The 23,509-nt window shown below is 36.9% G+C and overlaps 1 protein-coding gene across 1 annotated transcript in view; it reads left to right on the top strand.

Annotated features, from left to right (window-relative positions):
• Positions 1-23,509, top strand: part of dnah6 (dynein, axonemal, heavy chain 6) — a 352,146-nt gene that overhangs the window by 188,470 nt on the left and 140,167 nt on the right. Inside the window, exons 40-48 of the mRNA XM_073050010.1 lie at positions 1,928-2,085; positions 5,481-5,612; positions 6,289-6,460; positions 7,996-8,142; positions 9,598-9,671; positions 12,860-13,014; positions 16,894-17,125; positions 18,941-19,093; positions 20,529-20,669. Coding sequence (XP_072906111.1) covers positions 1,928-2,085; positions 5,481-5,612; positions 6,289-6,460; positions 7,996-8,142; positions 9,598-9,671; positions 12,860-13,014; positions 16,894-17,125; positions 18,941-19,093; positions 20,529-20,669 — 1,364 coding nt within the window. The remainder of the gene's footprint in view (positions 1-1,927; positions 2,086-5,480; positions 5,613-6,288; positions 6,461-7,995; positions 8,143-9,597; positions 9,672-12,859; positions 13,015-16,893; positions 17,126-18,940; positions 19,094-20,528; positions 20,670-23,509) is intronic.

Below are 23,509 nucleotides of genomic sequence, written 5' to 3'. Positions count from 1 at the left end.
GTTCTACACTCGGTTGCCATTTTATTAGGTACACCTGTACATCTGCTCGTCAACGAAAATATCTAATTGGCTATTCATGTAGCAGCAACTCAATGTATAAAAGCATGCAAACATGGTTAAGAATTTCAGTTGTTGTTATCAGAATGGGAAAGAAATGTGATCTAAATGATTTTGACCGTGGAAAGACAGGGTGCTTTGAGTATCTCATAAACTGCTGAACTCCTGGGGTTTTTATATGCATCAGTCTCTAGTGTTTACAGAGAATGGTGCGGTAAACACAAGAAAAATCCAACGAGTGACAATTCTATAGGTGGAAACACCTTGTTAATGAGAGAGCTTGGAGAAGAATGTCCAGACTATTTCAAGACAACAGGAAGGTGACAATAACTTAAAAAAAACATGTTACAACAGTGATGTGCAGAAGAACATCTCTGACTTCACTACCTTGAAGTAGATGGGCTACAGCAGGAGAAAAACACAAGCAAACACTCAGTAGCCACTTTATTAGGTATAGGAGGCTATTAATAAATTGGTCACTGAGTGTATGTTACCATATGCTACCATGAGATTCATTTTCTTGCAGGTATTTACAGGAAAACAAAAGAAATACAATATCATTTTAAAAAACTCTATACAAAAAAGACTGGCAATCATCAATGTGCAAAGGAAGACAAGCTGAGCAAAAATAACAGTGCAAACATGAGTTATTAAAAGTCCTTGAAAGTCATTGTAGGTCGTGGAATCAGTTCACCCCATTACCCAGTCATTGTGCCTGCAGTGAGCACCATCATTAAAAGGCACTGCAGGTTCTTGCCTAGGCTACTCTAACAGTACCTCCCAAACTTGGGACCTCAACCATCAAGGAGGCAATAACTGCATGGAAACAGAGCTATCTGCCCCTCCAAGTCTCATATCATCTTAACTGGAAAATATTTCACCAGTCCTTCATCGTTGCAAATCTTGGAACTTCACTCAGATATTTCACTCAGCATGTAAACATCATAATTGTTTCTCTGAAACATTGCATTTTTACATGAAAACATGGTACACAATGGCCTATACATTGAAGGAGTGGTAATCTTCCCTAATAAGGAATAATTCTGGTTTATACAGAAGAACTCCTATGTGCACATGAGCATAGACAATGATTGCCTGCAATTTGGCAAAGCAAGCCAATTAGGTATATTCCAATGCCTAAGATGCCACCCGTTCCTTCCTGAAATCAATTTCTTATGCATACATTGCCCCAGTGACCTTACTGGTTTAGCAATGAGCAGCATCTTGGAATGGATATGCTTCTGCCTTCTGCCTTGATGTCCCCTACCAACACCGAGTAGGAAGGTGTATCATAACAGTTCTTCCAAGAATGGAATGTCGGCAATAGAATTTCTGCTAATGCACTCTTGAAATGAACACTTCAACAACAAAATTCCTGAGAAAACTCACAGTTTCATTAAGCACTGACTTTGGTTTGTGTTTGAGCAACATTAACTCACTCCAAAGGTTGTCCGGTCAGTAGTTACGTGTCAGCTAAGTCTCCAATTAATTAATATGAAAAGCAATAAAATAGCACGATACACTTCTAGTTATACTGAGATTGTTTCAATATGACATTTTCTCTTCTATTTATATTAATATTGTTTATAGGAATAATGGTGTCATTTGATGTCTGTCAGACACCAGAAAAAATCATGTGATTTAGGTGTGTATCAATGAAATAACTTAGAAGTTAGAACTCAAAATGATTGGTGAATCTTCTATGGGTAAGATTGAAAATGTATCACAACTTTAAAAGGCAGATTGCTACACAATGGAATTTCTTTACTTAAAGATGTAGATAGAAGCTTAAATTTTCAATTTGGCTTCATAATAAGATTTGCTGGTCTGCAAAAACAGATCTAACTGGCTGTTTTTCTTTGTTAAATAGGTGCTCCAGGGAATAAAAGAGTTATTATTTTTGTGGATGATCTTAACATGCCCAAATTGGACCGTTATGGATCTCAGCCACCTATTGAGCTGCTTCGACAGTATCAAGACTTTGGTGGATTCTATGACAGAGAAAAGCTCTTTTGGAAAGAAATTCAGGTGATACAAACAACAAACTTAATTTTTGACAAGTGATATTACAATAATTGAATTGAATTGACTTTATTTTTTATATCCTTCACATACATAAATGTGCAATGTGCAATTTATTGTAATTTGTAATAAATAGTATTACAATATGTAATAAATTGTAATTAATGTTATATTGACTGTACAAAAGGACAGTCAATATAGCATAGAAATACAATTGTATCAGTGTGAATTAATCAGTCTGATGACTTGGTGGAAGGAACTGACCCAGAGCCTGTTGGTCCTGACTTTAATGCTGCAGTACCATTTCCCGGATGGCAGTAGCTGGAACAGTTTGTGGTTGGGGTGACTTGGGTCCCCAGTGATCCTTCAGGCCCTTTTTACACACCTGTCTTTGTAAATGTCCTGAATAGTGGGAAGTTCACATCTACAGATGTGCTGGGCTGTCCACATCACTCTCTGCAGAGTCCTGCAATTGAGTGAAGTACAGTTCGCATACCAAGTAGTGATGCAGCCAGTTAGGACGCATTCAGTTGTGCCCCTGTCAAAAGTCCTTAGGATTTGGGGACTCATGTCAAATTTCTTCAGGTGTCTGAGGTGAAAGGGGCACTGTTGTGCTTTTTCACCACATTACTGGTATGTACAGGCCACATGAGATCCTTGGTGATGTGTATGCTGAGGATCTTAAAGCTGTTCACCCTCTCAACTCCAGGTCCATTGATGTCAATAAGGTTTAGCCTGTCTCCATTTCTCCTGTAGTCCACAACTAGCTCCTTTGTTTTTGCAACAATGAGGGAGAGATTGTTTTTTTGACACCACTGTTTCAGGGTAGTGACTTCTTCTCTGTAAACTGCCTTGTTATTATTTGAGATAAGGCCAATCAATGTAGTATTGTCAGCAAATTTAATTACTTGATTGAAGCTGTGGGTGGTGACACAATCACAGGTATACAGAGAGTAAAGGAGGGGCTCCTGTATATGTCAAAATAATTAACTTGCTTAGTATAGGTTTCATGGGCATAAACTTGCCCTTTTATTTTTAGTAATTAATAATGATGCCTTGGAATATAAGCATGACAGTCATTCACGGCTATTCAGTCCTCTAATTCTGTTATTTCCAGTGAATTAGGTTGAGATTCCACTTGCCTGACATATTTTTGTGCCCCTTAATACCATAGATTAAAGAAAAAAAGTATTTTTCTCAAATTTGATACTTTTAAACATGAAAAGTGGTTCCTGACTTCTTACCTGATTTTTCCAAAGTTAATTTTAATGTGAAGAAGCTAAGATTTCCCGGAGAAAGATTTTAAATTTATTTTTATTAGTAAATGATGTTAATTAATTGACATCACATTAAGGCTTTTTATATTATTTCTGGCCAATGGAAATTAAATATAAAAAGGCAAATGAGAGAACAGCAGGAAAAAAGGCAATTACATTTAATAAATTATATTGTGTACAATGTAAATAATTATATTTCTAACATACTTACTTGAACTGAAAAGCCAAGAGAGAACATTACCTTACAACCACATGTTTGTGCAGTTCACCATAAAAATAGCATTGGTAGAAAACATGATTAAGGATGTATCTGCATTTCCTGAGATAGCAACAAATTGAATGTTATCAAGAAAAGACTCTGGAATAAGTGGGCACATTGTAACTCAGCATACCCCTCACATACCTCAATTTAATTCTATATCACTTCAACTTACATGGGTAGTTCAGAATCACTCCAGCCAGAATGGTTTTCAGCATATGTACCCTCAGCATCAGTATCCTGTCTCCTTATCCTCTATCTTTTACCATTGCCCCTTTCAGTGAATAGGTTTGTGTCTACTTTCACCCCAACATTTATTTATTTTATTTAGGAATACAGCATGGAATAGGCCCTTCCAGCCTTTGAGCTGCAAATACCAGCAACCCCTGAAACCTTGATTTAACTATAACTATTGAACAATTTGCAAATGACCAATTAACCTACCTGGTAGTTCTTTGGACTGTGGAAGGAAACCGGAAGACCTGGAGAAAACCCATGCATTCCATGGCGAGGATGTCCAGAGACTCCTTGCAGAGGACATCATGATTGAACTCCGAGCTCTGACACCCCAAGCTGTAATAGCATCGCACTAACTGCTATGCTACTGTGTCACCTGATTCCCTCCCAGCCATAATTTCAGTGATCTCCTAACCCTATCGCTAGTAATTCTGTTTGTCAATATGTCCTCTCTACCACAGCAATAATCTTACCCATCAGATGTTTTACTCTCTCTGGGGGAAAAATTTCCATTCCTCCTGTACTTTTCCATTTGTTTCTGCTCTTTCATTTCTCTCACCCGCTCCTCTAATTGGTGTTTCTGTTCACACATTTGATTTTCAGTTTTGTTTCATCCTGAAGCTCCTAATTGAACTCTCCATTTGCACTTATTCCCTCCCAGTCTTGAGATGCTGTTCTGTCTCTTCTTCCTCCTCTCAGTTTCTTTCCTTTCATCCACTCACAATTGCTTTCCATGACCTCATATGCTGAAAAGCATGTAATTTCTCTTCCCCTTGCCTTGCTAACTGGAACAGCATACATGTCTTGAGTTGTGTTAGCAACTATTTAAAAGTTGTGTTTACTCTTGATTGTATAGTGATGTAGTGTTTGATGAAATATTAAAAACTTGGAAGAAGCCTCTTATTCTAATGTGACTTGGGTCATCCCATTACATTTGGAGGATCACAAATTAAATAACGTAGAATCTCCAGTTACAAGCAAGGGCATTCTAGTGTGTGTAGCCAGGTTGAGATTTCTCAGAGGAAGCTACTTGACAGTGTCCTATTTCTTGAGTTTGTCAATTTTTTACTCATCATTATGACCTATCAAAGTTGACACCATAGGTCTAAAAATGAATGGTGGTGGGCCGACTACTATGAACAATATCAGAGCTATATCAAGTTATCTTTTTGGTCTGTTTCTAACTAGATGAACTTTCTAGCTGGGAATATTGGATAGAAATGATAGAATTGTAGTTTATGTGGAATATAAGTTATCCATTACATAAGAGTTTCACAACTCTAATGTAATGGACCATTTAGCACACTACTACAATAATTTTGTAGTGTTTACCCTCTGTATGCCCTGTTCAATTTACTTCATTTCATCATATCAATATATCTTTCATTCCTTTTGTCATTTAGCCGGCCCTTTAATGAATCTTATTTTCATGGACATTCACATATTTCCACATAATAACCACTATCTGGAGAAAGAAGATACTTCTGAATTCCTTATTTGATTTATGACTGCCTAAAATTTTCATGGCATGTAGTGGACTCCTCCACAAATGGAAGCATTTTCTTTGTCTCATTAAATTCTATCATGTTATGAAAGCTTTCCTTAATTTACTCACAATTTTATATTAGGATGTTACAGTAGCTGCTGCCTGTGCCCCTCCTGGTGGTGGACGAAATCCAGTGACACCTCGTTTTATAAGACATTTTAGTATGTTGTGCCTTCCAAACCCATCTGAGCATAGCTTGAAACAGATTTTTCAGGTGAGTAATTAATTTTTCTAAAAGATGTGAACAAATCTTACAAACTTTGCATATTCTGAGATTTCATTGTCAGAAAGGAGACTGAGAAAACATGGACCTATTCTCATAGCTGTAAAACAGACTCAGGTGAACAATATGTCAGCATTAATATTCAAACTTGGGGGATCTGCTACAAGAATGTTTTTGGGTGAAGGACCAGCTTTTAAATACACTAATCACAGGGGGTGAAGGAAAGCCTTCCAATGAGTTCAGATCCCACATGAATGGGTGGACGTTGGTTTCTCATTCTTATGGGATTTATTTATTTATATTAATTTACATGTAATTTATGTTAGGGGGCAAAAGTTTAAGGGAAACACGAGGGGGTATTTCTTTACTCAGAGAGTGATAGCTGTGTGGAATGAGCTTCCTGTAGAAGTAGTAGAGGCCAGTTCAGTTGTGTCATTTAAGGTAAAATTGGATAGGTATATGGACAGGAAAGGAGTGGAGGGTTATGGGCTGAGTGCGGGTAGGTGGGACTAGGTGAGATTAAGAGTTCGGCACGGACTAGGAGGGCCGGAATAGCCTGTTTCCGTGCTGTGATTGTTATATGGTTATATGTGGAAACGATCTACTGTATATTTTTAATATTCTAAATATATTTATGAATTTACTGTTTAAAATCATTTTTATACAGGCTATTTTGAATGGATTTCTGGCTGAATTTACTGAGGCAGTGAAACACTGTTCCATTAGTATTGTGGAAGCAGCTGTTGAGATCTACCAACGAATGAGTGTTGACCTACTGCCTACACCTGCCAAGTCTCATTATGTTTTCAATCTTAGAGACTTATCTAAATGCGTACAAGGTAGGATGCTTTGGTTTGTGCTTGGTTACTATTTCTTTCAATCCTATTGATGTGCTTTCAAACATCTGTATTAAATATTCTGCAATTTTAGAGCTACTTCCTCCCATTCTAATGAGCACATGTCATTCCATTGGTAAATGTGATTATCTTGTAGCTTTGCATTGGTTTTGTAAATAAAAAATAGCATTTCAAGGACTGTCCCTATGTTACCTCTCTTAGTATTACGCACATTCACCACATGAAACTCATCTGTTGAAATTTGTTTTATAGTTATACATCAATTGCAGTGTTCAGTCAGGACTGAAGGGAAAATGGTCAAAGAAATAATATATACCTTTGAAATTTTGTATGGGGGAACAGAAAACCGTGGGATGAACCTCAAATGAAACACAATGAAGTTATGAGCAACATACATGACAACTAAAACAAGAGTTAACATTCTATGAAAGGTTGGCTGGAATAGAAAAACTGATATTAGAAAGGTTGCAATAGAGAAAAGGAGTGATGGTAAACACAAGGGGAATGAGCTTTTAATTAGCACATTTTTTGTCTTCAGTGTTGTCCAGAACACTGATATAAATGTAGGTGGAGGGTTGGCAATGTTGAAGAAGAAGGGAGCCTGCAGAGGACTTGGACAAATTAGGATAATTGGCAAATAAGCAAGAGATGAACTACACATAGGGAAATGTATATTCATGCACTTTGATACAATGAATAAAGATGTATGCTATTTTCTAAAAGTGGTGGAAATTCAGAAATCAATGGTGCAAAAGGACTTGTGATTTCTTAGTGTGTCGTCACTACCTCCTCCCATAGATGCTGTCTGGACTGCTGAGTTCTGCCAGCATTTTGTGTTTTTATGTGATTTCTTATGCAGGATTCACCAAAGGTTAATTTACAGGTTGAGCTGGTAGTAAGGAAGGCAATTCTAATGTTAGCATTCATTTCAAGAGGACTAGAATATAAAAGCAAGGATGTAATTCTGAGGCTTTATAAGGCATTGGTCAGGCCACACTTGGAGTATTGTGAACAGTTTTGGGCCTCTATCTAAGAAAGAATGTGCTGACATTGGAGAGGGTCCAGAAGAGGTTCACAAGAATGATTCTGGAAATGAAAGGGTTAACACGTGAAGAATATTTGATGGTTCTGAGACTGTACTCATTGGTGTTTAGAAAAATGAGGGGTGATCTCTTTGAAACCTATTGAATATTGAAAAGCCTAAATAAAGTGGAGGTGAAGAGGATGTTTCCAATAATGGAAGAGTCTGGGACCAAATGGTACAGACTAACAATACAAGAATAGAAGAATCTTTGTCATTTCAAAAGTCATGGAGATTAAGATTCTATCAGTTATCTAATGTTCATGTTTGTGTTTTTGTGCATATCTATATATGTGATGATCAATCATTCCAAACTATAACTTTCCCTTTCAAAGTTTTATCCTTCTATACAGTTCCATCATTTTCTTCTTTGACTACAGATTGCTGGTAATTAAATTTTCTTTCAAATACTTCATTTTTTTGTTTTATTGTTTAGGAATTCTTCAATGTAATCCTGGTACAGTGAGAACTGAAGAACAAATTTTCCGACTTTTTTGCCATGAATGTCTACGAGTTTTCCATGACCGTCTTATCAACAGTGAAGACAAACATTACTTTAATAACATGCTGTGTGAAATGGCTAGTAAGGAATTCCAACATACTCAAAAATTCAGAACGTCACAAATTTTATGTTATAGAAACAGCTATTAGATTTAACCATATTCTGGAATTCATTTTATAATTTGCAATAGTATTCATGAGAATAGAAGCTGTTTTTCTCGCAATCTGAGCACATAGCTTTATGAAATAGACTGGACACCACATTTAATAAGTTAAATAAGCTTTAATTACAAGTGGATGCTAACAAACTTGCAGTATAATGAAATAAATGGCAAATTGTAGGTTATGGGCATGTTCAATATTGTACATATGGTTAGAAAAACTGAAGCCATGTGATCCTATAGAATTAATGGATTAAATTTAGAGATTCCACAAGTCATTAATAAAGGGTGACATTGCCATAAAATGCAAACAAAGCATTTCTAGAGGTCGAGAATAGGAAATTAGAGAGGTTATGTAAATTAGGGTGTAATTGGGTTACTCTGCACAGTTCTGATTTTTATTTTATAAAAAGACTAGAGGCATCACCAAAAGTACAATAAGAAATACAGGATCAGTGGGAGAACAGAAAGGTTGTAACTATAACTGTTGAAATATTGGCACACTTCTCCACAGAAGAGAATGTTGAAGGATAATATAAAAGATGTTTTAAATTTTTGAAGGAGCTTCCAGGTAGACAAAAAGACAATGTGTACAGAGTCCAAAATAATTATTAATAAATTCAAAAGGAATTAGAAAAAATCTTATTTTTGTTCAGAGACTGGATGGAATTAAAAATACTCCATCTCTGGATGGAATAGAGAGTTGATTAGATGAGTAAAATGTAGTATTTAAGGTAAATAAGCTCTTACAGAACATAAACATTGGCTGGTCTGACTGACTTGTTTCAATGCAATGAATTCTATATAGTTACATCAAAATTATGTTGCCTATTGCAGAAATTAAACCAAAGGAATCACAGTAAGGTTGATTTTGATTTTAATGGAAGGTTAACGCTTAAGAAAAAAATAATACAATGTAAATATACTTAGTAACATCAACTAAATAAATATAAGGAGATGTTTGGGCCTAGAAATAGTTAAGTGTGCAAAAACTCATGTTCATATGGCACTGCAGGAAATAACTGAGGAAGCAAACACCCTAGATTTTTGTTCAGGGCATGCAATATCAACATGTAATAGGTGTTGGAAGTACTCAGCAAGTCATAGATATACTGTGCAAGAACTGTTAGATTCAGACTTATGATATTTTATCAAAATTGGGAATATTGCATTAAAAGTGCAGGAATTATCAGATGAGCTGAAAGTTCTTGTCAATATCTTAACTTTTTAAATTTTTATCTTATGCCAAGTCAAACAGCTACTTGTGACATGATAAAATATGGTTTCATCAGTAAAAATATTTTGTGATGATACATTAAATATTTTATATTTTAATGTATTTTCATTTTCATAAAGATATTTTTTTTCTTTTAAAGACAAACACTTTGCAGTTAATCTGGAACCAAATTATTTTACTTCCAAACCAATTATTTTTGGAGATTTCTTGAAGGTAAAATATACATTTGTCATTATATTTATAAAATGTATTTTACTGATTAATTTCTTGACACAAAATGATGGTGGGATGTTATTAATGTACAGGCACTGGTGTATTGTTGAAGCTTTCTAATTAATCTAATAAACAAAAATAAATTTTTTGTTTATCCTCTCCATACTACTGCATTTTCCATTCATGTATTTATCAAATTTTCTTTCAATTCTGCATCCACTAACTTTCATGTGTTGCATTCTATACCATAGCATCTAATTTAGACAGTAAAAATTTTCATCACTTCTGGGTCTGTCAACATACACCTTCAATTTTTACCCCTTGTTTCCTTGTCCTTCTGCGTCTGGAAAGATTTTCTCCCTATTTACTCTATCAAAACTATCCCTGATCTTTAAATGCCTCCAATAAATTTTCTCTGTCATTTCATATAATATAAATAATACTTATTTTTTCTCCCACCTTTTTGGGCAACTAAAAACTCTTATCCCTGGTCCATTCTGGTAAATTTCTTCCCTACCCTCTCTGAAACTTCAGCGTCCTTAGAAAAAGCTAATATGCTGAAATTAATCATATTGCCCCCCAGCTGATGGTTGACCATTATTTTATAAAGTTTTAATTTAATTGCCTGTTCTTTAAACTATTTTGTTGTTAATAAGGGCAAATATCCTATAGCAACACCCACAAAATGCTGGAGGAACTAAATATATACAATATGGGCTTTTGATGGCTTTCTCAACATATGAAAAATCTGAATAAAGATATCTCAGGTGTTCCTGTTTAGATATTAATTCATATTGTCTCTACTCACACTTCTCCATTCACTTCATTTTACATAGCCCGTATCAAATTTCATCTGTCATTTTACCTGTTGCAATCCTCTTCATTTCTGAGGTTTATAACATCAGCAAGTTTTTAAATTATTCGATGTTAATGTAAGCCTAGATCATTAATATGTAATGGAAAAAGTTTTCCATATGCCATTGCAATGCTTCATGTGCACTCTTAGCAACTAAAAATAGGTGCTTGTGAAAAAGTTTAATTAGAAATATACCATACTGAGAAAAAGGTTCTTTGGTCTAATAGATACACTCCAACCATCAAACACCTACTTACACTAATCCTACTTCAATCGTACTTTTTATTCTTCCCACATTCTCCAGATTCTCTCTGGAACTGTCCACTGTCCCTGCAGGCTTCAGGGCAGCCATCATCATCCCACTGCCCAAATGGGTGACAGGAACCTGCTTCAGCGACAATTAACCAGTGGTACTGACCTCAACAATTATGAAATCCTTTGAGTGGCTAATTATGGATCACATTAAATCCCATCTTTCTGCTACATTGGACCCTTTCCAATTTGCTTATCACTCAGGTAGACCACTGATAATGCATAATCCCTGCACTTCACTCCGTCTCGTCCCACCTGGAAAATTGTGTCTCATACATAGGATGCAGTTCATCGACTTCTGCTTGGTGTCTAATATGTTCATCCCTCAGAGGCGGTAGATAAATTGTCCTCTTTAGGTCTCAATGCTATTCCCTGTAACTGTACTTCTTGATAGAAAGGCCACAGTGAATCCATGTTGGCAGAACATCTCTAGCTTCATTACACTAAGCACTGGTGCTCCCTCCTGCTGTTCACGCTGCTCTCATATGACTGCATTGCTAGATCCAGTTCAAACCACATCATCAACAACAGTGATAAAACACCATACAGAGAGGAGGTAGAGAGCTGGTAGGGATGGTGTGAGCACAACAACTTGAGATTGAACGTGGACAAGACCAAAGAGATGATTGTGGACTTTAGGAAGGTGCATGGAAGGACCACTCCTCACTGCATATAAATGTTTCCTCCATGGACAGAGTTATGAGCACCAAGTTTCTAGGAGTGTACATAATAAATGATCTCACCTGCCCCATCAATACCACCTCTTTAGTCGAGAAAGCACAGCAGCGTATCCATTTCCTGAGGAAATTGAGACGATTGAGGCTCCATCCCCTCCCCACCCCCACTACCATTCTATCATTTTTACAGAAGCACCATTGAGAATGTCCTGGCCAGCTGCATCACCGTCTGCATATGAGAATTGCAAGGTATTTGACTGCAAGTTGCTACAAAGGTTTGCATGGAGTGCTGAGAGGATCATTAGATCTCTCTTCCACCCATCAGAGATATTTATCAAATGCTGTGTACATAGGGCCCTTATCATTGTCAATGTTCCTTCCCATCCGTCCCACAATGTCTTTGATCACCCTACCTTCAGGCAGGAGGTGCCATAGCATTAGGACAGCAACTGTTAGGAAGGGTGACAGCTTCCTTCCCCAGGCCTTAAGACCATTAAGCTCCCTGCCACCACCCAGGTCCTATCATGCATGAAATGTTGGTTGAATTATGCTGTTTGCTTCTTAACTTGTGTTATAAATGCACCTTATTATTTGTTACTTTATTTGTGATAATATTACTTTATCTATTGTGTGTGTAAGCTATATGTACAGTGTTGTGTGCCTTGGTCTAGAGAACATTATTTCATTTGGCAGTATACATGTGTTCGGTTGAATGACAATAAACTGAAATTGAACTTGAACATTGCCATCTATTCCCTCAGATTCTACCACTCAGTTACATGTTAGAGACTATTTAACAGTTGTTAACCCACATACCTTTGTGAGAGAAAGCCGAAGTACCTGGACAGCCTTCTTTCAGTCAATGGAAGACTGTGTAAGCTCCAGATGGACAGGTCCAGAAATCAGGATTACACCTGAGTCTCTGGTTCTACTCTGTTGTCACTCAGCTGTCCAAAATGTTGTGTGAGGAACCAAAGGCTTCAGGCCAAGTCTGAAATGGATTATCTCATCTTCATTCCAAAAGTAGAAAGACATGGTCAAAGAAAAATCCAGGGACAGGAATGGTGACATTCTAGTAATGTTAGCATTAAGGAGGAGATGTTAGGTTCTTGACATTGACTTGTCCATTTAATTCAGTTTATTTATTATTCTGTTTAATGTCAGTAATATTGTTCTCCACAAACTTACTCCAAGTGTATATTATTTCTTATATGCTTTGTCTTCATTGCTCACATTCCATTATGCATTTGGTTAAATCAAGTTGGCATTCCAGAGAGGAGCATTGTACTGAATGTGATATTATGAATAATTTGCACAATAAAATTCAGAACTAATCTTTTCAGATTGGAGCAGACAAACCAGACCGGCTGTATGAAGATCTTAATAACTATGTGAAAGTAAAATCTGTTCTACGGGAATACGTGGATGACTATAATATGACAAATTCTAAAGAGATGAAACTTGTTTTCTTCCAAGATGCTGTAGAACATGTTTCTAGGTATTGTATATAGTTTAGCATTTGCTGGTTATTTTTAATATACATGTAAATACATATAATTTGTAAATGCCACCTACCCCTGCCTAAGCAGAATATATGGTCAGTGCAGTTAGTCAAAGACACCAAAATCTGGAGTGCTGTGGATTCAGCAGCTTGATTGCTGTTTCAGCAAATCTTCAGAAACACCCAGAGAATGCTGGATGAGCGCAGCAAGTCAGAAAACATCTATGGAAATGAATAAACAGTTGATGTTTTGGGCTGAGACCCTCTTTCAGGACTGAAAGGTAAGATGCCAGAATTAAACATGGGTGGGGGGTGGGGAAGGATAGCTAGAAGGTGATGGATGAAGCCAGGAAGGTTGGAAAGATAAAGGGCTGGAGAAGGATGGATCTTATAGGAGAAGAGAGTAGATCATAGGGGAAAGGGAAAGAGTAGGGAACCCGGGGGAGATGATAGGCAGGTAATAAGAGATAAGAGGCTAGGGTGGGTAACAGAGGAAGAGGGGAGGGGAAGAGAAAATCATTTTTCATCCTGAAGGAGAAATTGATATTCATGCCATTATGTTAGATGCTACTCAGATGGAATGTAAGGTTGGATACTACTCAGATGGACCACCCTGAGAATGGTCTCATCTTGGCACAAGAGGCGGCCATGGACCGACCTGGCACAACAGGAATTGGAAATGGAATTCAAATAATTGGCCACAGGGAAGTTCCGTTTATTTGGCAGATAGAGTGGAGTTGCTGGACGAAGCAGTCCCCCAAGTTATGACGGGTCTCACCAATGTAGAGAAGGCTGCATCAAGAGCACTGGACACAATAGACAACCCCAGCATTCACAGGTGATGTGTTGCCTCACCTGGAAGGACTGTTTGGAGCCCTGAATAGAGGTGAGGGAGGAGATGAATGGGTAGGTGTAGCACTTAGACCGCTACTTGCAGGGATAGATGCCAGGTGGGAGATTAGTGGGAAGGGATGAATGGACAAAAGAATCATGGAGGGAGAGATCCCAGCAGAAAGCAGAGAGAGGTGGGGGGTGGTGTAAAGATATGTTTAGTGAAAGGAGCACTTTGGAGGTGATGGAAGCTGTGGAGGCTGATGTGCTGGATCCGGAGGCTGAATTTATCAAACCTTCATTTATCAATGATGAATGCATCCTCTAATTGCCCTACCTACAGCAGTTGTTTACAAGTGTTTATGGAACATCTTAGGCTAGGTTATCCCAGAACATTTAGCAGGAAATTATTTGTCAGGATCAACAGAATGTTGAAATCATAAAAAAGTTATTATATAATTTCAGTTTGTTTTCTTATGGCATTCTATATCATTGTTAGGAAAAGTATATATTAACTAAAGCAACTGGCAAAAGTATTTTAAATTAACTGCTATTTTTAAGGTAGGTAGAGCACTTGAAGTTGTCAAACAGGTAGAGGAATTCATGAGGAGTTTGAACATAAGAAGATAGTGATAGGCTAATTTAAATCTTTTGCCTTGAGAGGGGAAAGATTTAAAATGAATTTGATGGGAACTTTTTCACACCAAGCTACCAAATGAAATGGTAGGTTACAATTATGATAATTAAAAGACACTTGGTCAGAAGAATAGATAACGAAGGTTTATAGAGATGTAGGCTATATGCAGGCAAGTGAGATTAATTTAGTTAATCGGGCAAAGACCATGTTTTCTATATTGTATAGCTCTGTGACTCTATGCCTGTATAATTTAATTAAAAGTAACTCTCAATAGTAATGGAGGAAGAAAGCTTAACCATGTTAAAGTCCAAAACAATTGGAAGGTTAATTTTGATAGCATTAAGCAGAACTTGAAAAGTTGGTTGGAAGAAACTGTTAGCAGGTAAAGGGATATCTGCCAAGTGAGAGGTTTTTAAAACTGAAGAAGAGAGAGTCAGAGTGAGTGGAGTGAAAGGTAAAGCTGGCAAGATTAGAGAACCCTGGGTATTTTGAAGCTTTGCTCAGGTAAAAGGAGACATATGTCAGGTATAGGCAGCTGGATCAAGTGAATCCCTTGAGGGAATTAAGAACACACTTAAGTAGGAAAACAGGAAGGCCAGAAATGGACATGAGATATCCTTAGCAATTAAGTATTAGATATATCCTGAGATATGAAACATATTGACATCATGAAAAAGGAGGTGCTGGCTGTGTTGAGGTGTTTAAATGTGGATAAATCTTCTCATTCTGATCAGGTGTATCCTAAAACATTGTAGAAACTGAAAGAAGAAATTGCAGCAGCTTTTCCAAGGAATTTTGGGTTATTTCTTACCCATAGGTGAGACTGGAGATTGGCTAATGTTGCACCTTTATTTAAGAAGGGCTGCATGGTCAACCCTGGGAACCTGGGCAAGTGAGCCTAACAACAGTGCTGGGAAAGTTACTGGAGGAGATACTGAGAGACAGGATGAATCTACATTTTAAAGTTAAAGACTCAGTATGGGTAATCAACATGACTGTGCATGGGAAACAGGTCTCACAAATTTAACTGTAATTTTTGAAATGTCCAATAGTCTTGATGAGAACAAGCTGGTGGGTGTTGTTTACAGGGACTTTAACAAGGCTTTTAAATGAAGTCCCACTTGTTAGACTGTTCTGAAAGATTAGATCACATGAGATGAAAGGCAAACTATCTAATTGGGTACAAAATTGACTTGGTGGAAAGAGACGGAGAATGATAGGGTTGACTTTTAGATTGGAGTGATGTGCTGCAGCAATTGGTACTAGGTCCACTGTTGGCTGTATAAATTAACAATTTGATGGAGAAACGTAGGTGACATGATTAGTAAGTTTGCAAATGACACCAAGATTTGAGGAGTAGTGGACAGTGAGAAAAGTTCCCTAAGGTTACAAAAGGACCTATATCAACTGGGAAAGTAGGCCAAGGAATGGCAAATGGAAATTAACTCTGCCAAGTATGGCAGTTAAAACCAGGGTGAAATATACATAGTGAGTAACAAAGCCAAGTGGAGTTTTATATAACACAGTGACCTAAGGGTACAAATGCATAGGTCTCTAAAGTGGCAACACGGGTAGATTAGGTCATGAAGAAGACATATGGCAAGCTTGCCTTCATCAGACAAGAGTGGTGACATCATCTTACAGATGTACAGGACAGTGTGACTGTACCTGAAATATTGTGAAGTTCTGGTCACCATATTATGGGAAGGATGTTGTTAAGCTATAGAGGGTCCAGAAAATAATTCACAATGATATTGCTAGGACAGAAGAGCTCGAGTTATCAGGAGAAACTTAATAGGCTGGAGTGAGGGAGGCTGGAGGTTGATGTCATGGAGGCGTATAAAATCATGAGCAGGTACAGATAAGATGGATCATCATAGTCCTTTCCCATGTATGAAACTCTAAAACTAGCGAGCCTGGGTTTAAAGTGAGAGGAGAGGAATTAAACAGAGAGCCAGAGAAGCAGGCTTTTCACACAAACAATGTAAGATATATGGAGTGAGCTTTCAGAGGAAGTGTGGAGGTGGGTACAATAACAACATTTGGACAGGTACATGGATAGGAGAGGCTTGGAGGGATATGGGACAACTGCAGGCAAAGGGCATGAATTCAAGAAGACACTTTGGTTGGCATTGAGGAATTGTACCAAAGGGCATGTTTCTGTTCTGTATAATTCAATAACTCTTATTTTAATTAGTTTTAATTAGAAGCATTTTTTTCTCATTGAATTGTTATTTTTCAATGGAATGTGGTTTACATAAAATGAATTTAAGCATCTGCCATTGTTTAGCTGCATTATCAAATACTAAGGTGCAAAGCAAATTGTTAAAAGTGTTTAAAACATTTGTTTGACATTAATATTTGATCATTAGAACACCATCTAAGATGTTTCCATTACGACCCTACAGAATTGCTCGCATGATTCGCCAAGAACGAGGAAATGCACTTCTGGTTGGTGTTGGGGGTACAGGCAAACAGTCTCTCACGCGATTGGCTGCTCACATCTGTAATTACAAATGCTTTCAAATTGAGCTCAGCCGTGGATATAACTATGATTCATTCCATGAGGATCTTCAGTCTCTTTATAAATTGGCTGGTGTTGAAGATAAAGATACAGTTTTTCTCTTTACTGACACACAGGTATGACTTTCAAAAAATCAGTAACCTTGCTTTAGTAATTTGTACAATTTAAATGTATGCTATAAATCTTGTTTCTTGTTCATAACATCCTTCAGTCTGAAAACTTCTGCTGTTAAGAAAAAAAATGGGAACAATGAGTGTTCATTGTCATTGGATGCTATCTCTGGGCTCTAATATGCATTAATATCTCATACAGGGAAAATCGGGAGGATGTCTCAATAGATGTTACTGTAAAACAGTGCAAAAGGCCTGTCCAGATAAGGGTCTTGACACAAAATGTTGAAGTGGCAAATTCCAGACTAAACTTGAATCAATGAAGGATACTCGACAGCTGTGGCTGGGCTTGAATGTTATTACTTTTTACAAAGTGAAATCAAGTGACACAGATGACAATAGGGCTTTGCTTCCAGATGAGCTCAATGCCTTCTATGCTTGCGTTGATTATCAAATCATAGAGGAACTCTCATGAACTCCCACAGCATCTGATAATCCTGTGATTTCAGTCTCTGAGGTTAACATGAGAGCATTCTTTAGGAGGTGGCCCAGGTGGGGTACCTCACTGAGCACTAAAGACCTGTGTTGATCAACTGGCTGGAGTGTTCTCTGATATCTTTAACCTTTTACTACAGCGGTTTCAGGTGCCCACCTGCTTCAAGCAGGCCTCAATCATGCCGGTGACTAAGAAGAATGTAGTAACGTGCCTCAATGGCTATCATCCAATAGCACTTACATCGACAGTGAAGAAGTGTTTTGAGAGATTACCCCTCAACTATCAGGCTCTTGAACCTGTGGGAATAGCTTCATTCAACTTGACTTGCCCATCACTGAACTGTTCCCACAGCCCATGGTCTCATTTTCAAGGACTTTTCCTCTCATGTTCTCAATATTTATTGCTTATTTATTTATTTATTTATTTATTTATCTATCTATCTATCTATCTATCTATCTATCTATCTATCTATTTATTTATTTATTTATTTATTTATTCTCTTTTGTGCTTGCACAATTTGTTGTCTTTTGCATATTGGTTGTTTGTCTGCCCTATTGGATGCAGTCTTCATTGATTCTTTTATGGTTCTTGGATTTACAGAGTACGCCTGCCAGAAAATGAATCTGTGTTGTATATAGTGACATATATTGTATGCACTTTGATAATAAATTGATTTTGAACTTTGAATTTTGAACTTCCAATCAAAGATGTTGTGTGACAACTGAGTTCCTCTAGCATTTTGTGTCTTGCTTCACATTCCTGCATCTATAGTCCCTTGTGTCTGCAAAGTCTTACATTCTTTATTTTCAAATGTGACAGAGGAATTACAGACATTGTAGCACTTCAATTTAAGATTTCCAATTGTCATTATAGAATTAAGTAAGTAAACTCAGATGAGTGCTTTTGTTGTCACTTACAGCTGTGCAAATCAGTCATTGCTCTGAGCAGGAAATATTTACTTGGCCTGAAGATTGTACAACAATCTGAATGTGGTTTTTTTTTGGTAATATGCATAATATGAATACTTACAATGAAAATAGAAAAATCTCATACTGATGATTTTATTTTTTATTTGAAGGGTATAACGAAATACAGAACAACAAACAATCTTTACTTTTTGTACACTTTTTCTTGCTGCGTCCAATTCCAGATGCTGGAGTATTTCTGTTACTGCACAACTGTGTATCTGTGCAGCTTAGAGGAACAGTCCTTCCAACATAAAATATGTTGGATATATGTTGTTAAGATATGCCAGCTGATGAATCTGTTTCATAACCATGATTTCCCTTATTAAATTGCGCTGATATATAATTGTTTTCCAACAGATAGTAGTAGAAGAATTTCTAGAAGACATTAATAACATTCTCAACTCAGGAGAGGTCCCAAATTTGTTTGAGAAGGATGAGCTTGAGCAAGTCCTTGCAGCCACACGTCCAAAAGCTAAAGATGCTGGAATACCAGAAGGGAACAGAGATGAAGTAAGGATTTAAATTGCTGATGTTATAGATATTGTTCACTTTGTTGATGAGTTTCTGATTATTGGGAAAAGGCATCTTATCTCTTGTGGGAAAGCATTGAATTGCAATGTTTCTAAGTGTTTTGGTGAGAAGAATTAACATGAGTATTATATTTTATCCTGTATTATGAAATACAATGGGAATTGGAAAATTCCTGTAAGTTCATCAATTATTGTAACAACAGGCCCATATAACAATTTTACTATAATTAATTAAGTCCAAGGCCTACTATAATGCAGTCCACCAAACCTGTGTAATTTATAATGGAATGTCTCCATTCGATTCATTCTCTTATTATTAATGGCACCCATAGAATGAAATTCTGTAACCTCTTGCCCAACTCGAGAAGTTTACTAAGCATAGAGACTCATAAGAAATTCAGTTTACTGTTCTCTTTGGTTACTGTTGTCACCACATTCCCTAGAACCAAACACCCTGCATCATACAACACAGAACTCTTGCCATCTTTGCATTTATCATAATAATTTAATACTTTATTGCTTAACCTCACAGATACAAAGCACCTTTTTAAAACCAATATAATTTGGTTAATTCAGTTAACTCTTGATGAGATTCTTCTGGGAAGCAATCTCAATATTCATTTCAGAATTAATTAGCACCAAGCAGCGAGAAAAAAGTTTACACACTTTAAATCTCTACCTTCTTTAATTTATCCCTGATTATAAGAGCTCCGGATAGGTGACTCTGGTCCTACTGTGTGGCTGAAGGGGAACTGATTTTGATTGAGCAGATAAAGAAAATGATTTGTGGTTCTGAATGTTGTTAGGCCTCTTTAGTTCAAGAGGTCCAAAGGAACTAAGTCTTTGACCCCTTTATGTCTGCTTCTAATGTTGAATGTGCATATGTTCAAACCAATCATTCAGCAACTTCTTGCTCCCAGCCAGCGATGGAAGAGGATTATCAGCATCCTGATCTATTATGTGGGAAAATGTTTTGGATTTCACTATATTTGGTTTGTTAGTTTTCTTCTCCTTTTGCACATTTCTGTAATGCTCTCTTTACCTATGGTTTGTTTAAACCTCTTCCTAAGCCAGCAAGGGCCATAATTTGAAGATCAAGCGATACAAATGATAACGGGGTACAGTGCATATTTCCATCAGCTAGTAACATTAATCTTAGAAAATAAAATACCTACTATATAGCCTTTGCTTCACCCACACAATGGAAAATAATCAGATGTTTTATATGAATTTGAACACAAATTAAAATAGTTTATCAAATTGTCATTGAATTTAAACAATTTAATTAACTTAATTTTTCACAAGATATCTGAACTAAATGGGTATTTGCTAATTCATTGTTAAACTCTCATGATAACAAATAACATTAAGATAATGTGAAAATTGCATAGATTAAATGGATTGTTTTCTGCCAGGTATTTCAATTTTTCATCAACCGTGTTCGCCAGAAACTGCACATTGTGTTGTGCATGAGTCCTGTTGGTGATGCATTTCGATCTCGATGTCGTATGTTTCCATCCTTGGTTAATTGCTGTACCATTGATTGGTTTGTACAGGTATGCAGAATTAGTAAGTCAGATAAAGCTTGATGGACATGCTCAACATTCATATTTTGGAATTTCATTACTTGAAAGAGATAAATGTTGCCTAGAACATGATGAGTTTACACTTTTTATTTCTATGACACCGTACCTAACGGCAATAAAAACATGGGCATGATCATCGATTGATCAGATAGTTGCCAGATTGCATAGATTTGTGCCTTATTGAAGATACCAAGCTCTGCCTCAGAACAGCTTTGACAGCTGGTGAGGTCCCAACTGCAGGATCACTGGCTGTTAAAGCAGTCATCTAAGTAGAATATTTGTCTTCGATAAACACAAACAGACATCGTCACCCTAGTACTACAGAAAAAAATTATAATTTATTTTTAATATCAAGAACAAATACCAAAATATTTGTGCACAATTGAAATCAATTAAGTACATTTAAGTCAATTAAAATAAATCTAAAGAGAAAGAAAATTAATTTTCACAGCAGTGGAAAACTTGTGAAAATTTTGTTGCGTCATTTTTTAAACTTCATGAAGAATTTACCAGCATAGGACTGGTTTCCCAAGAATGGCACTTAAGAAAGGAAAATGCTGGATTTTAACCTGCGCTCTCTGCCTGCACACGTGTTATTTGTAATATGAATCATTTACAATGATTGTTCCTTTACTACTATCATCTCTTAAAGGATTGTTTCATATGACTAACTGCTTCTACATTAGTACTTCACTGTGGAGTCTGATTTAGTATAATGCTTTTGGTTCTCTAGTCTGAGTACAGTACTCACAGGAAAATTCTCCTCTGCACTTTTCAAAAGGTATCTGCTTGGGATCCATGTATTATGCTGGGAACCTGATACACAGCCCGGCCTTTCTCATTACTGGGCAAGTACCTAGCCTCTGCTGGCACATGCTCCACTCATCTCTTCTCCACCACAGAACTGCATCTGACAGATGCGTGTAGAGCGGCTAGCGTGGGTGGGCTAAAACATGTAATGTGGCCTTTTAACAATATTTGCCTTGCTCTCTTCTTACACTTCTAATTTAACTTAATTTTTAAGAATACATTTTGTAGTGTGTGGATCAATTTCCTTTCGCACATTGACTCCCCTCAGCACTAATTATTGACTGATAACTTACCCATGTGCATTGATTTGTTGCTCACTCTGTAAGGTGAATATACAAGTTAATTTCACCTTCAAGTGCATGCCTTTATTTATTTTGTATGTAGTTGTACAGACACAACATATTTCTTATTGTAATTTATAGTTTTTTTTATTATGTATTGCAATGTACTGCTGGTGCAAAGCAATAAATTTCATGTCATTTGCCAGTAATATTAAACATAATTCTGAGTTTGATTCTCAATGATGGAGCAGACTTAATGGGCTGTGTGGCCTAATTCTGCTCCTTGGTCTTATGGTCTTATTCAAGAAATAGACACCAGCTGCTGCCATTAGGAATAAGGTACAAGTGCCTCAGGACTCACACCACCAGGTTCATGAACAGCATTTACCCCTCAACCATCAGGCTCCTGAACCAAAGGGGATAACTTCACTCAACTTCACTTGCCCCATCATTGAAATGTTCCCATAAACCTATGGACTCACTTGCAGGGACTCTTCATCTCACGTTCTTTATATATATATATATATGTATGTTTGTATTTTCACAGTTTTGTTGTTTTTTGCATATTGGTCGAATGCCCAAGTTGGTGTGGTCTTTCATTGATTCTATTATGGTTATTATTCTATTATGGTATTATTGAGTATGCCTACAAACAATGAATTTCTAAATTTTGAACTTTGACAAAGCAGCTGGCCAGATTAGTACTCCATCTGGCACTCCAACACAACATTCACTCCCTCCGTCACCAAAGCATTGAGTATAAATATCAATTACATTGCAAGTACTTACTTTGTCTATCCAGATAGCACCTCTGAAATCTTGACCTCCTTCACAAGAAGATACACTCGAACACCACAACCTTCAATTTACACAGTATTCTGACCTTCAAGTACATCACTGATGTTTCATTGTTGCTGGATCTATATTTTGTAACATTCTTTATGATGAGGAATACCTTCTCTCAAAGAATGTAATGGTTCACTACCAATCTCTCAAGAGCAATTAGAGATATTAAAAATTGCCCTTGCTGGTAACATCCACAACTAGTAAAATATTTTTAAAACTCTTGAATATAATCAATTTAATAGTTTCTAGAATACTAAATAACTTCTTCAGTTGAATCTTGATGGTGTCATTGGAAAACAAAGATGCATGCTCTCAGCAGCTACTTTTTTAGGTATACCTGTACACCTGCTCATTAATGCAAATATCTAATCTGCTAATCATAAGGCAGCAACTCAATGCATAAAAGCATGCAGATATGGTAAGAGGTTCAGTCATTGTTCTCACCAAACATCAGAATGGGTCGAAATGTAATCTGAGTGACTTTGACTGTGGAATGATTGTTGGTGCCAGACAGGGTAGTTTGAGTATCTCAGAAACTACTAATCTCCTGAGATTTTCAAGCACAACAGGCTCTAGATCATAGTCTAGAACACCTTGTTAATGAGAGAGGTCAGAGGACAATGGGCAGACTGTTTCAAGCTGACAAGAAGGTGACAGTAACTCAAATAGCCAACATAACAACAGTGGTGTATAGAAGAGTGTCTCTGAATGCATTAACACATCAATCCTTAAAGTGGATGGCCTACAGCAGTAGAAGACCACGAACATAACACTCAGAAGCTGCTTTATTAGGTACAGGAGGTACTTGATAAAGTGGCCACTGATTGCATATTAGAAAGGAAATCCTTTCCAGTATCTTTGATAAGTTTATCA

Source organism: Hemitrygon akajei, chromosome 6, assembly GCF_048418815.1.
Source record: "Hemitrygon akajei chromosome 6, sHemAka1.3, whole genome shotgun sequence".
NCBI classification, from domain to species: domain Eukaryota; kingdom Metazoa; phylum Chordata; class Chondrichthyes; order Myliobatiformes; family Dasyatidae; genus Hemitrygon; species Hemitrygon akajei.
The sequence above is the reverse complement of the archived record's forward strand: the minus strand, read 5'-3'. Positions and strand labels throughout refer to the sequence as shown.